Below are 13,159 nucleotides of genomic sequence, written 5' to 3' on the forward strand. Positions count from 1 at the left end.
TGCAAAATATTTATTTATATGACCATAGAGCCCAGGAGTCAGTGGTTCAAGACAATGGGGTCTTATTGCCTAGTTATTAATAACCCTAATCTGTACAAAACCTACAGTATGCATGATCTTCTAAACACTGTATATAATCCATATTGATTTGTTTTAATAAAACAACAGGGTAGTTGACCAATTTCCCACAACTAACCAACTTTAAGAAACCATTTAAGAGATGCAGCCGCATGAAAAATACTATAGTATACTTGAGTTTTTACCATGAAGGTACACTGAAGTAAAATTACTGGACAGCATTGCACATATTTAAGTATTACAATATCACCACAATTTATTTATACAGATAACTATGGTATACATTATCAAAATGTAAACTACTACAATACACTAAAGTATACTTTATTTGCCATAGTAACCACTTAAGTATAGTACAGTGTATTTTCATGTGGGAATATTGTTGCATATGAAAAGCCACCACAGTAAAATCAGACACAAGAATTATATCAGTATATTACCACTGTAAATATAATCAAACAAAAGCATAAAACTATGCATTTCATTTATGTAACCAAACAAAAAACTGACAATTACATAATAGTGTGTACATTTTTTCTGCTTTTGTTGATGAATGAGGATTGAATGAATTGGTTTTACAGTGAAAATATATTTTCGTGTTTTCAAGCCAAATAAATGTTGAGCTTGTGGTGATCAATGGTGATGCTGATGTAAAATAACGACTGTAGGCATGGAAACGGAGAATGGTGTCTATGCTCCAGCATCAGAAACACAGGCTGAGTATTTGTATGTGTAGAGTTTGTTATCTGCTCCACCGCTCAAAATCAACTAGAGAGAAAAAACAAGATGGAGAAAAGACACGTAAACATGTGCTAAACTGCTCACATGTTCATTTAACAGTACACAGAGACAAATGTGATTAAACAATGTACCTCATTCTCTGTCCAGTCCGCACACAAAACTTTGTCTTCATGAGCAGCAAGGTCATAGAGCGGTGCTTTATAACTGTGTTTAAAAAGCAGAGAAATAAGGATGGTTCACGTTGAATGACAAACAGAAAAACAACTTTACGCTTAAGTCACACACCTCCTGATGTCCCACAGTTTCACCATGTTGTCCAGAGATCCTGACACCAGCTGCTGCTCATTGGAAGGAGACCACCGGACCGTAGTCACCCAACCATTATGGGATGTTAGAGAGAGGAGAACTAGAGATCCATCTGAAAACAGAAAAGCAACAATAGATGAAAAGAGTAGATGATTTTGCTCAGGGATGTGTCCGTATGTGGCATCTCATGGTCACCTTTAGATCTCGGGTCCCACAGACGTACATGTCTGTCAGTGCTGCCAGAGGCCAAACGCCGACACAGCGGAGAGTATGAGATGCAGTTAAAAACTTTACTGCCCGTCTGCAATGCAAAAAATATGTTGGTAAGCCCTTAAACTGTCCAATACAATAACTGAAGGTCACATATCCACAATTCAAATTAATCTGAGAAACCCAAGTCACTCACTAATGTGCTCTTCTGTGCACCAGTCTCTGCATCCCAAAAACGGATGGTGTGATCCCATGATGCACTGCACAGCTCCTCATCCATCCACAGCACAGAGGACACTGCCTCATTGTGACCCGAGAGAGTCATGAGAGGAGTCTAGAGAAGAACAATAAGAGATTGTGATTAGGGTTGCAAAATTTTCACGGCTGGAAACGTTCCATGGAAATTAACGGAAATTCATGGAAATAAACCCGTTTTGATTATAAAACTTATTATATTATTATTATTATATTGTAATTTAACTAGCAAATTTGTCATTTGCAAAAATGGTTTGGCAAGATGAGAATTCAATTTTTGTTTTTAAAAGCAGGTTTATTTAAATGCACAGTGTATTCAAGTTAATTTTATACAATAAAAAATTACATTTGCACCATTTTAATTAAACTTAAGACTGAATAAACCTAAAAATATCAAATTGTGTAACTGCCAATTGCGCCAAAGAATGAGAAATATTAAATATTTTATCCACCTTGATGGCATGTAAGCGTAATCATAAAAAATTAAAATATAATTTTATATTTTAAATTAAAATTTTAATGTGTTTTTGTAATATTTGTCCTGACATATGCTGAAGACATATGCTCTAAATAATATTTGACAAATTATGTAAAAATGTATATAAAAAATCATATTTCACTAAACTAGATGATTATATTTTATTTCTCATTTTTTATGAATATATTTTAATAAAAAAAAATACAAGTTACACCAATTGATACATACGGAGCCCCTAAGGGTACATTTAGTTTCGCGCGCGCACGTGAAACTTTTGCTGTCAGGTGAGCACGCGATAGTTTCACGCGAGCACGCAAAACTAAACTTAAAAAAAAAAAAATCTGCACATGAAGGTTTTGCGTGAGCACACTAAACTTTAGATTTTTTTTTACTCCAATGTCACCTAAGGGGCTCGGTAGATACAGACCGGTTACACCACATTTACATTTTTGAAATCATCCCTCAAATATTCGTTCAAAATGAAATAAAACCAGAAATTTTAGACTTGGTTCTCAAAAAAAGAGAATCTATGCAAGTAATATGCAAATTTATTTAGAAATTCTAACCCTTTTACATTTAATTGAACCATACGGACACAAAACAATTTACGTCTTGACCCAAATAATAAAATATGTTTATACAGTAGCTAGCTAGATAGCCAGTAAATCAGATTTACAAATGTAAGATCGCACTATAAATATAATATTGTTTATTATGCTTTTGTGTTTATTAATGAAAGAATCAATTAAAGTTTGACTTACAATTAAATTTTTATATTTTTATTACCTTGCATGCATTTTCTTATGACCAACCAAAATGTTTATTTATGTTTGTATATGATATAGTTTATAGAAATTTTCCTACATTTCCAAATAATTCCCATTAAGTTTCCAATTCGAAATAATTCCAAAACTCCCCAGATTAAGTTTCCATGGAAAGTTTCCGGATATTAACCGTAAACTTTTCACCTCTTTGCAACCCTAATTGTGATATTGACTAGCATCAATCACAAAAAAATAAGTCCACATGTAGATACTAACCCGCGTGAGTCCCATCTGCTCTGTCTTTTGTTTTTTGCGAGGTCTGTTAGGTTCCTCCATCTCATCCTCTTCTTCTGTCAATACTGAGAACAATAACAACACACTGCTAAATTCTGATTCTCATCATTTTTCAATTACACATACAGTACATAGATCTCAGGGAGACATACCTGCTGACCAAATTTTAAGCATTTTATCCCATGAGCCACTGCAAAACTGAAAAGGAAGCCAAACATTACTTTTATGATTGGTATTAACAAATATTTTACATGGTACATATATCAGCATTTTCTTAAATGAAGAACTATGCACATACTTTTGTCCTGGTGGGATCGACGGCGATCGTGTCTACACTTCCCGCGTGTCCACGGCAACAGTGCCGGGCTTTCACTTTATTCCGTTCGGAATTCCACTCCCACAGCAAGACGGTTTGATCCAGAGATGACGTCAGAAAAACGGAGTTCAGACCATCTGGAGGACACAAAAAAAAAAGAAGCCATTATTATAAAAGCCTAATGCATCACTCTGTCTTTACCTATATTTACATTTTATATTTTATCCAAAATGACCCCTATTCTCTGGGAGTCGAACCCATGACCTTCTCATTCTTTAAAATCAAGTAAATGCTTTTAAATCACCAACCTCTCTTCACCCAGGCAACATCCTTCACAACATCAGTGTGTCCGGCCACGGTCATCACCGCCTTCCCCTCCATAGACCAGATCCGAGCAGTCTTATCGTAAGAGCCTGTAAGAATCCTAAAAACAGATCAGAGGAACGAGTTAAAGACATCATACAATTTTGGCCATGTTGGGCCTCTATAGTCAGGCCTTATGATCATGTTTTGTGACATTAAACACACCACTCTGAATCTGCCTGGACAGAGCTGATCCAGTCATCATGCATGATGCACTCTTCCGGCTGCGGGGCTGTGAACTTCTCTACATACTCGATCTCCACTACTTCCTCCTTTAAACACACACAATCAGGTATTTAAAAGTTAGCACAGTCTGAAGGCTACATAAACACTTTTATTGACCTGGTAAGGGCCATGCTAGACTTCTGACACAACTGGTGCATAGGATAATAAGGGCCCGCTTTTTGATTTATGGCAAAACATCTGGTAACATTTGCGACTTTTTATTGGTCCGAAAGAGACCCTGTGCAATCGAACTGTGCATTTAATTTTAATCAAACACTCCGTAAACCGACGGTGGGCATTCTGTCGGGGGGCCATGTGAAGCTACATTAAATGCACGGGACATACCGTTGAGATGTTCTCCGTCTCCATGTGATTGGCCAGTGAGGTGCGAAGAAACTGCGCTCGAACCAGAAAGTCAAACTCAACATGTTTGTGTCCGGCTGTAAACACAGAGATCACTGACGTCAATTCAAATTGTTAACTTTAAGATGAACTAGGTTATAATTTTATCATTATATTCCCTTAGGAGAAATCCAAAACCAGCCCAAGATGGCTGCCTGGTCTTAGCTGGTCTTGCAACCTGAAAAAGCTGGATTTAACGAAGTTAGTGAGTCAGTTGGTTTTCACCTTGACTAGCTAGGACCAACGTGACCAATGGTCAAACCCAATCTAAACCAGCCTGCTAAACAAGCTAAAACTAGGCTTGGAGACAAAGCTAACACCTGTCAACCAGATTGAGTGGTTTTAGCGCGGTTTGATACAAAAGCAAGGTAAAAACGTGATGACAAACGTAGATCTCATTTTAGCTTACCACCATGCTTAGCTTCGAGGAGTTTGTTGATGATCCCACTGAGATCTGTTACCTCGGAGGCGGCAGGGATGGAGAAGGGAACATCATCTATCAGATACCTACAAATACAGCATTTTAAATTACTTTATTTATTTATTTCTGTATAAAGACAGGCGACATCTCGATGGCTTGGTTGGCTGTTATTAAGCGACATATTTTAAAGCCCGAAGTTTTAACTTAAATTAAGATATCACAACACACTGAGCGAAAGTCATCTACACATTTCTCTTAGCAACCGTAGAAAACGTGACTGAATGACTTCATTACGCACACCAATAACACTCACTTTTTGTTTTCGGTGAAGAATCTCGCTTGTAATTGCGACATTGTATCGTATTAGACGGCAACTATTAAGAAAACATATGTGATTACTTGAGAACTTCAGTTTGTATGGACGCAATTCGCCACCATGTGGTTCCCAATGCGTGCGTGTGGAAGACATGACAGGCGATCGCAGAGTAATCGTCAGTCGATCTGTTGGCGACTGTTATGTCTGTGTTCAGATCCATTCTCTGAGATAAAAGACGAGTTTTTAACACTTTCCAATAGCGAAAATTTTTGTTTAGGCTTAAGTGTGTTGCAAAGTGTTTAAGTAGGAATCAGAAAATATTTGAAAAATAAATAAATTGTTTCCATATATAGCAATGAAAACAGCATCCCTTGACGTGATTCTCAAATATTTCCACTAAAACGAATATATTTATATATATTTTTCTGCTGAAAAAAAGAATAAAAAATGTTTTTAATAGTTAATATTATAAACATTATTATGAACCATTAGCTGTTTAACACAATGTTTCTCAACTAGGATCTTACGAAAATTAACCATGTTTTTTATGGTAAAAGTGTAGTAACCATGTTTTTTTGGTGTATCCAATACAGCAAAAATATATATTTTCAAAAATAATTTTAAATATATTTCAGCATATAAAAATGACCAAACATGTATGTACTGAAATATATTTGGAAATGTGTTTACAAAAAATTATTTTTCACCAATATATTTTTTGGCAATTTTTGTATATTTTGAAATATATAAAAAAAAAATAAGAAGAGTTTGGTTCCAAAACCAGATAACTAAAAAATTCTAAACATTTTTTATTATTCAGAATATTATTATACATATTTATAATGTTTATTATTATGTTGTTATTGTGTTTTATTGTGCTATTTAGCAGTATTTTTAGTTTTGAATGCTTAAGTAAAAACAAACCAACTGCAGTTTGATTGATAATAATAATATTTAATTAGTAATTATTAATTCATTATCTGGTTATCTGGTTTTAAGCATTTATATTCATGTTGCATTGGAAGAAAAATGTTGTATGTTACAAACCTGTAAACAGGATAAAAAAATATATATATTTTCAACTGCAAAAATATACTTATAATTTTATATTTTATACATACCTATACACATTTTAGACAAACTTTTGGATTTTTGCCAGGAAACATATATTTTTGAAGTGTATTTGTTGGACCTGAAATTTTGAAATATATGTTAATATATGAAGGTTAAAACTAAATATATTTTCAAATTCAACAATATATTTAATTAAGCTTTACTTTCTACAAAATGTATTTAGCATATATTTAAAACATATTTTTTGCTGTATGACTACTAGTAGCAAAACCATGCTACTACACTAACTATAGTTATGGTTTTTGAAAAACATGGTTGTCAAAACTATGGTTATTTTAAGGTAACCATATACAATAACCATGTTTTTTTTGTTGTGGTTTTAACTGTAGTAAACCATCACAATTTTTGTAAGTGACCGTGGCCAACTACAGGGGGCCTTAACAAACTTCTAATGGGGCCTTAAGATGACTTAAAATTATTAAAAATAAGAAAAAACAAATATTAAAATAAGTGAAAAAAGCTAAAATTCAAGATGAGATTATTAGTGTTTGTTTATTTTTGTAACAAATATACATCTGTCTAGTTATGGGAGGTCTAGTATAATTTGGTAGAAATTATAAGTGTGAAAAGGGTTGAGGATCCCTGATATAAATACAGCATTTGTTACTATGCAGCTATTTGAAGTTATGATATTTTATTCTGTCACTAGAAACTCCACACTTAGGAAAATTGTGCAACTACATATAAACTTTCCTCCATTTTCCTGACTCTTTTAAAATGGTCGATGTCATGTCTTGTCAACCAGTAGCAGTTGGCAGATATGATTGAAGAATCTCATAATATGTTGTTGTACAGTCACGTCCTTCTATTCCTGTTGTTGTGTTTATATCTGCATCACATTTCTTGACTGCAAGCCATGTTTCATGTTTTAATGTAACATCACATCCCATAATCCAGATGTCCTTGATAAACCAGTCCCATGCAGTCTGATCAACAACCATCACTTTGACAGTCAACACAGTAACTTTGCATTGTTTGGGTCACGTCGCCCCAGCAGGCCGCCCAGGTCAAGGTTGTGTCTGCTGTGGGTCTGCAGCTGCACGAGGGCTCTCTGCTTTTCCCAAAACCCTCCACGACTGCTGACCTGCCTGGGGACACCATGCAACTCCCCTGAGTCTGCTCCTTTGGCAGCGAGCACCCGGGGGAGGCAGGGCGAGAGATAACATAGCACTTGAAGATCCCCACATTACCTCACCAGATAAGGAGGAGGGAGGGGGATGGAGCAGAGCGGGGTGGACATCGGGCCTTTGGGTGGAGGAGAGGGCCGAGCCCCTCCACGCAATACAAAGGAGACCCTCGCGTGCTGTCATTTAGAAGTTGTTTAGTGGTCTCACTGGTGGTTCTCATGTCAGAGCGAACACACGAAGAAGTTGAGACACAGGACCAAGAAGGGATGGGCAGAAAGAGTCTCCAGACCCAGAGATGGACGCAGTCATGCATGAGACAGGCAACACATAGAGAGCCAAAGAAGTGGGTGAGTAAGAGGCGCAGCAGATGTGGAGGTTTGCTCTTTAATTCCCAATTCTTTAAAGTGTAATACCTGTGAGAACGTATATTTAGGTTGAAAGAAAATATATGTATGTAAATATAACAGATTTTTACAATGTGTATTGTATAATGTATCCCAAATGGTTTAAATAAACTTTTTACTGTTTTCTTGATCAATTCAATATCTTTAGATAGATAATGTTGATAAACTGTTATATTAAATAAATAAATAAATTAGTTCAATTTAAAAAAAAATATGTTACCTGGTTGCATTACATTTTTGAGTTAATTCAACTTAAAAATATTAGTTAGCTCAAAAAAGTAATATTTTTAAAAAAATGATTTTAAGGCAACCAGGTAACTTACTTTTTTAAATTAAACCAATTTATTTACAGTGCATATGAATAAATAAAGTTTTGGGATTATTAACATAATATTTAAGATGCTACACTATTTCTGAATCTCTCATCCAATGTAAGCTAATTTATTTTCCATGTTTATTGTATTTGTACAAAAGGTTTAAGTTTTTCTTGCTTTCACTGACACAAGATGCTTTTTGGAAATTTCTTGTGGACATTTCAGGTCCAGAGTCTGACCACCATTTCTCTATTGTTCTCGACTTTATATAAAATGTTTCTAACTCTGATAATTCACCAAAAAATTGAAAATACAATAAATAAATCCACTATCTGTTGCGTTTTTATGGTCTTAGGTAAAGTCCGACCCGGCCGTTCCATCCAAGGCATGTAAGACACAAAACTCTCCAGAGAATGCGGCGAGAGAGAGGAGTCGTGTGCGAAACCTCAGACAAGCCTTTCACAGTTTGCAGGCTGCTCTTCCATCTGTTCCTCCCAACACAAAACTCTCCAAGCTAGACGTCCTGGTCCTGGCCACCAACTATATCGCCCACCTGACTGAAACCCTGGACCAGGGAGGAGAGCTGGGAGAGCATGGCATCCTTCCCAGAGCAGAAGGATACCTGCATCCTGTTAAGGTGAATGATTTGACCACATTTATAGTCAGCTATCAAAGTCCAGTATAGTAAACTTTGCCCATTCTGTCTTGTGTATCTCATTTGTTCTTTGTCAAGCTTGGTAGTTTAGTCCAAATACATGGGTGTATTCTGGGCACCCTGCACCCTTAGGTTGTTATTATTATAAGTATTAAAAATATATTTAATATTGTTGGAAAACAGCAGGCAATAACAAACATGTGCTACAGAGATAATGTTGTAACATTTCTTTTTTGTATTGATTAACTTAATTGTTATTAACTAGGGCGAGATCATGCTAATTTAACATATGCATTTATATTTTAAAACAAATAATATCAAATTGTAAAAAATAATCAAATTGGTAATGAAAATCAATTGAACCTGCTATTTTAATATTTTGACAAATTTATAGTTGACATAACCTATAAACAAGTTGAAATTATTTAACTTAATTTGTTATGTAAATACAAAACCTTTTTACAGTGTACTTAAATCATATATATCATGTGCTTATACTTATTTTACATGTACTTATAGAAATGGCCCATGCGTTCTCTTCTCTACTGTGGGAACATAGGAGAGCGATTGACAGGAGCACAAGCCAATCAGGAGACATCGTGCCCACCAGCCTGTGCCTCTAAGATGGAACCTGACCAATGGACTAAAAAACCATCTTAATACTTAACAAATATTGAATAATTATGCATGTTTGTGAATAGGACATATAATATTTGTAATCTGATGAAAAAATGTATGTAAATAGAATGTGTTTTATCAGTTATGTCTTAATCACACATATAAGATGCAAAAGCCGCTAAACGGCACATCCGTCAAAAATGAGATAATAATATTAACCGCTCTCGCCACGTATTATACGTTTATCAAATTCTTGCACTTCAAATCCTTTTAATCCTGCCCTCAGGCCATTTAAAAATGCCGGTTTGTTGTCAGAATCCATTAAACGGCAATGCGTTTTCAGCAAAGTCCTCTAAGTGCATGAAAGAAGAATTGGATGATCAACAGTAAAAAAAATTTACCTGGTTAAAAGAGATTAATCGAAATATATTCGAATATTGATATATATAATATTTGTATGCATTTTACTTTTATTCAGAAGTAGAGATTTTTGTACTTAGAGGGTTTTGCAGAGAAAGACACTGAAATGTGTAGTGCAAGTTGAATAACAATAGAAAGTAATTACGCACTGTAAAAAAATGCAGCATGAAGTTAAAACAACTTGGTTTTGCAAGTCAATTCAACCTATTTAAAATTTTGACCTGTGATAAGTTGACCTAAAAACAAGTTGAAATGGTTTAAAGTCGCAATGAAATTGAAATGAAAAACTATATATGTTTTTTTAATAGTGTGGTATTATTAACAAATGACTTATCTGTGAGCTTCATTATTTTTTAAAAATTCGTGTGTGCTCATAATCTTTAATCAAAAATGCAAATCTCCTCCCCTCCTCAAAACGATCTCTCTTCACTTCCGGTCAAAAGTATGGCAGGTGGGCGGGGTCCGGGAGAAGATCGCAGTGATTAGCCATTAGCAACACGACCCAACTTCAAACGATCCAATCAGATCTCGATGGACAAATTCAAATCCAGCCCTGCCTTATTTCATCTCAAAAGCCGTTTCATTCGGATATACGTCACCACGGGGAAAATAAGGCAATCGCTACTTCCGTTTCATGGCGACTTTAACTTATATTTTATGTTACTTAACAAATTATGTTGATTTGACAAAAACTATTTTTGAGCAGAGATTTTCCCATAATCCTTTGGTATTTACAATATTATACTGTACATATGTTTGACAGTTGGTTACTGTAGGCTACATATTACAGTGAAATACTAAAATCAGTTACAGTAAACCAATGAAATGTGAAATTTGTGAAAATAAGGAATTTCAATTACTGACTAATAAACTTTTCAAAGGCATGAACCTAAATAAAAGAAGCTAGTAAACAAAAATGCAAATTTATAAGCAAACATGTCAGACACACTTAGAGGGTTTAGCGTCTGAGCTTGTCAAATATTTCCAAATTATTGAGCTCTTATTGTTAAAAGTGCTAGTAGTATATAATAATGTCGTTTATATATTATGCCAAATACGTCATACTTTAAAAGTGCCATGGCATCTGACTTTTTCCATGTTTAAGTGCTATGATTGGGTCCCCAGTGCTTCTATCAACCTAGAAAATGTGAAAAAGATCAACCCAGTAACTTAGTTTTGGTAAACCAATCTCTATGAGCACATGAAAAAATAGGTGGTTGAAATTTGTCTCTCCTTATGATGTCATAAGGAGCACTTCTTATAATAAAACCACCCCTTAATCTGCACTATCCAACCACAGCACTGCCATTTAGTGCAGAGTGAAAGAGAGAAAGAGAAAATAATTCACAGCACAATTGAGTTTCAATTGCAACAAAACACCATCATTGTGATCAGTGTTTGCACTTCATCTGCTCATTTGCATTTTAAAGGACACACCCAAAACGGCACATTTTTGCACACACCTACAACGTGCGAATTTTAACATGTTATAATAAATTATCTGTATGGTATTCTGAGCTAAAACTTCACATATGTGCCCTGGGGACACCAAAGATTTATTTGACATCTTAAAAAAGTCTTGTGACATGGGCCCTTTAATCAGGGTGTGACAGCAATTGTAATTTTTTTTTATTAAAACTAATTTAAACCAGAGATGTTCTAATGTACCCCTTTCTTCCACTTGATTTCTATGTCCCGTAACTAAAAGTACAGGTGCTAAGCAATGCCATAGAAGAACCAATTTAGAAGAATCTATATAAATCTTCTTTGGGGAACCAAAAATATTTTGTAGCACAACACTGTCAATTTGTCAAGCAGTATTCTATCACACGTGCTTTTATCTCATAAAACAAAACAAAAAAACTTTGAACTTGTTTAAATTTTTACTTTTTTAGAAGGAATACCTAATCACAGACTGATCATGATTCACTCAACTGTGCAAATCCCAAGTGATTGTTCAAAAATATTAAAAGCTTATAAAAAGAATATATGTATTGTGTAATGTCATTTTCACAAACATTAGCTGTTTATAGTATTTGCTTGGTACACAAACATTATTTATGGACAACTTATGCTAAGAATGAAGACATACTGTTTTTATTTGGTATATCATTTGACTTCATCAAAATCATTATTATTAGAGTTTTAATAAAAGTCTATGACCACATCTTACCACAACATTTAGTTTTGTGTGATTCAGTGAAGTCTTTGGTCATCAATTTGTCTGGCTTTCTATTTTATGGGTACTGTTTCTGATAAAAAAAATTACATTTACATTTTATAATATACTCGAACAAAGGTTTCCAAAAGGTTTTTGTCGTACAGTAACATCTAGTATTGCACAAAAAGTGTTTGTAGTAGAAAACGGTTCTACAGACTAATAAAAGGTAAGAAACAAATGTTATTTTGACTTAAAGGTTCTGTGGGGACGTTAAAATACTTCTTCTATATGACATTGCAACAAAAAACCTTAAGTTAACAGTGAGAAGGGGTTTGCATGACCAACATTTTCAAAATGTGCAGAATCGTGATCAAGGCAAAAATGCGTAATGCTACATAACTAGTTTTTATACCATGCTCAGTTTGAATGGCCAGATACTTTAAACCTTTATAAGCAGTTACAAAGTACGACTTAATCACAAAATCACTAAAAAAAAATTATGATTCTTATATATTATGTACTTTCTACCTATTTCTTCTTAGATATAAATAGGATATGGCTAGATTTGTGTTTGCGCGGCACAGACCCTGAGTTATTCATATCCAGAGCTTCACAGCTTTGCACAACATGGGCTCTCATCCATTAGAAACGGTCAAGGCAAACTCTATAAATCTGTCTAGGTCCCTGATAAAACCATTTTTACTCATATTAATAGCCAAAGTGGTCCAGAGAGAACTGCACTACTAAGGCAAGGGTTACAAAAAGAGAGTACAGGGCGAACATTTGCTTACAAGCCACACTAAAATCTCGGGTCACCACAACTCATTCTCACCATTTAAGGCCATCTACAATGCTTCACTGATGATGAACAGATCTGGATGAATGTTGACAATAATGAAAATGACACGTCCACCATATACAAACGCACTTATATCCACTATAAAGTGCAACAGAAAGTTCTGTGTACGTTAATTGTTCTTTATGGAACCACACACATTTAAAAACCTTTATTGGTAAAACCAGGATTTTGGAGTCACATGCCATGATGAATACAAAGTATTAAAGTACCAAAAAAAAAAAAAAAGGTATAAAGTGGTTTATCTTTCATTACAGAATCATTTATATTTGCTTTGTATTGTTCTAGTGTGCTTTGCTTA

The 13,159-nt window shown here is 34.7% G+C and overlaps 2 protein-coding genes across 2 annotated transcripts; one reads left to right on the forward strand and one right to left on the reverse strand.

The window, feature by feature from the left end:
* Window positions 1-16: 16 nt before the first annotated feature.
* wdr12 (WD repeat domain 12) lies at window positions 17-5,319 on the reverse strand. Its single transcript, XM_065260301.2, has 13 exons — window positions 5,167-5,319; window positions 4,845-4,939; window positions 4,376-4,470; window positions 3,971-4,077; window positions 3,751-3,866; window positions 3,425-3,579; window positions 3,279-3,324; window positions 3,109-3,191; window positions 1,532-1,669; window positions 1,321-1,426; window positions 1,105-1,237; window positions 951-1,023; window positions 17-846 (listed from the first exon to the last, which is right to left on the reverse strand). Exons 1-13 carry the CDS (start codon window positions 5,205-5,207, stop codon window positions 769-771), a joined length of 1,266 nt encoding a protein of 421 aa, XP_065116373.2. The 5' UTR covers window positions 5,208-5,319; the 3' UTR covers window positions 17-768.
* A 2,329-nt stretch (window positions 5,320-7,648) lies between these two features.
* tcf23 (transcription factor 23) lies at window positions 7,649-9,463 on the forward strand. Its single transcript, XM_065293974.1, has 3 exons — window positions 7,649-7,777; window positions 8,504-8,785; window positions 9,323-9,463. Exons 1-3 carry the CDS (start codon window positions 7,649-7,651, stop codon window positions 9,461-9,463), a joined length of 552 nt encoding a protein of 183 aa, XP_065150046.1.
* Window positions 9,464-13,159: the final 3,696 nt, after the last annotated feature.

The sequence above is a fragment of the Paramisgurnus dabryanus genome, chromosome 7 (genome assembly GCF_030506205.2).
Source record: "Paramisgurnus dabryanus chromosome 7, PD_genome_1.1, whole genome shotgun sequence".
Taxonomy (NCBI): Eukaryota; Metazoa; Chordata; class Actinopteri; order Cypriniformes; family Cobitidae; genus Paramisgurnus; species Paramisgurnus dabryanus.

Bases quoted from the DNA above. Each gene is read 5' to 3' on its own strand.
- wdr12 (XM_065260301.2), bottom strand. From the start codon at position 5,207: ATGTCGCAATTACAAGCGAGATTCTTCACCGAAAACAAAAA. The intron at 3,580-3,750 runs GTTGGTGATTTA...TGTGTCCTCCAG, and splicing joins TGTTGCCTGGGTGAAGAGAG to ATGGTCTGAACTCCGTTTTT. The intron at 1,670-3,108 runs GTTAGTATCTAC...GTTCTTCTCTAG, and splicing joins AGCAGATGGGACTCACGCGG to ACTCCTCTCATGACTCTCTC.
- tcf23 (XM_065293974.1), top strand. From the start codon at position 7,649: ATGTCAGAGCGAACACACGAAGAAGTTGAGACACAGGACCAAGAAGGG. The intron at 7,778-8,503 runs GTGAGTAAGAGG...TTATGGTCTTAG, and splicing joins ATAGAGAGCCAAAGAAGTGG to GTAAAGTCCGACCCGGCCGT. The intron at 8,786-9,322 runs GTGAATGATTTG...ATGTACTTATAG, and splicing joins GATACCTGCATCCTGTTAAG to AAATGGCCCATGCGTTCTCT.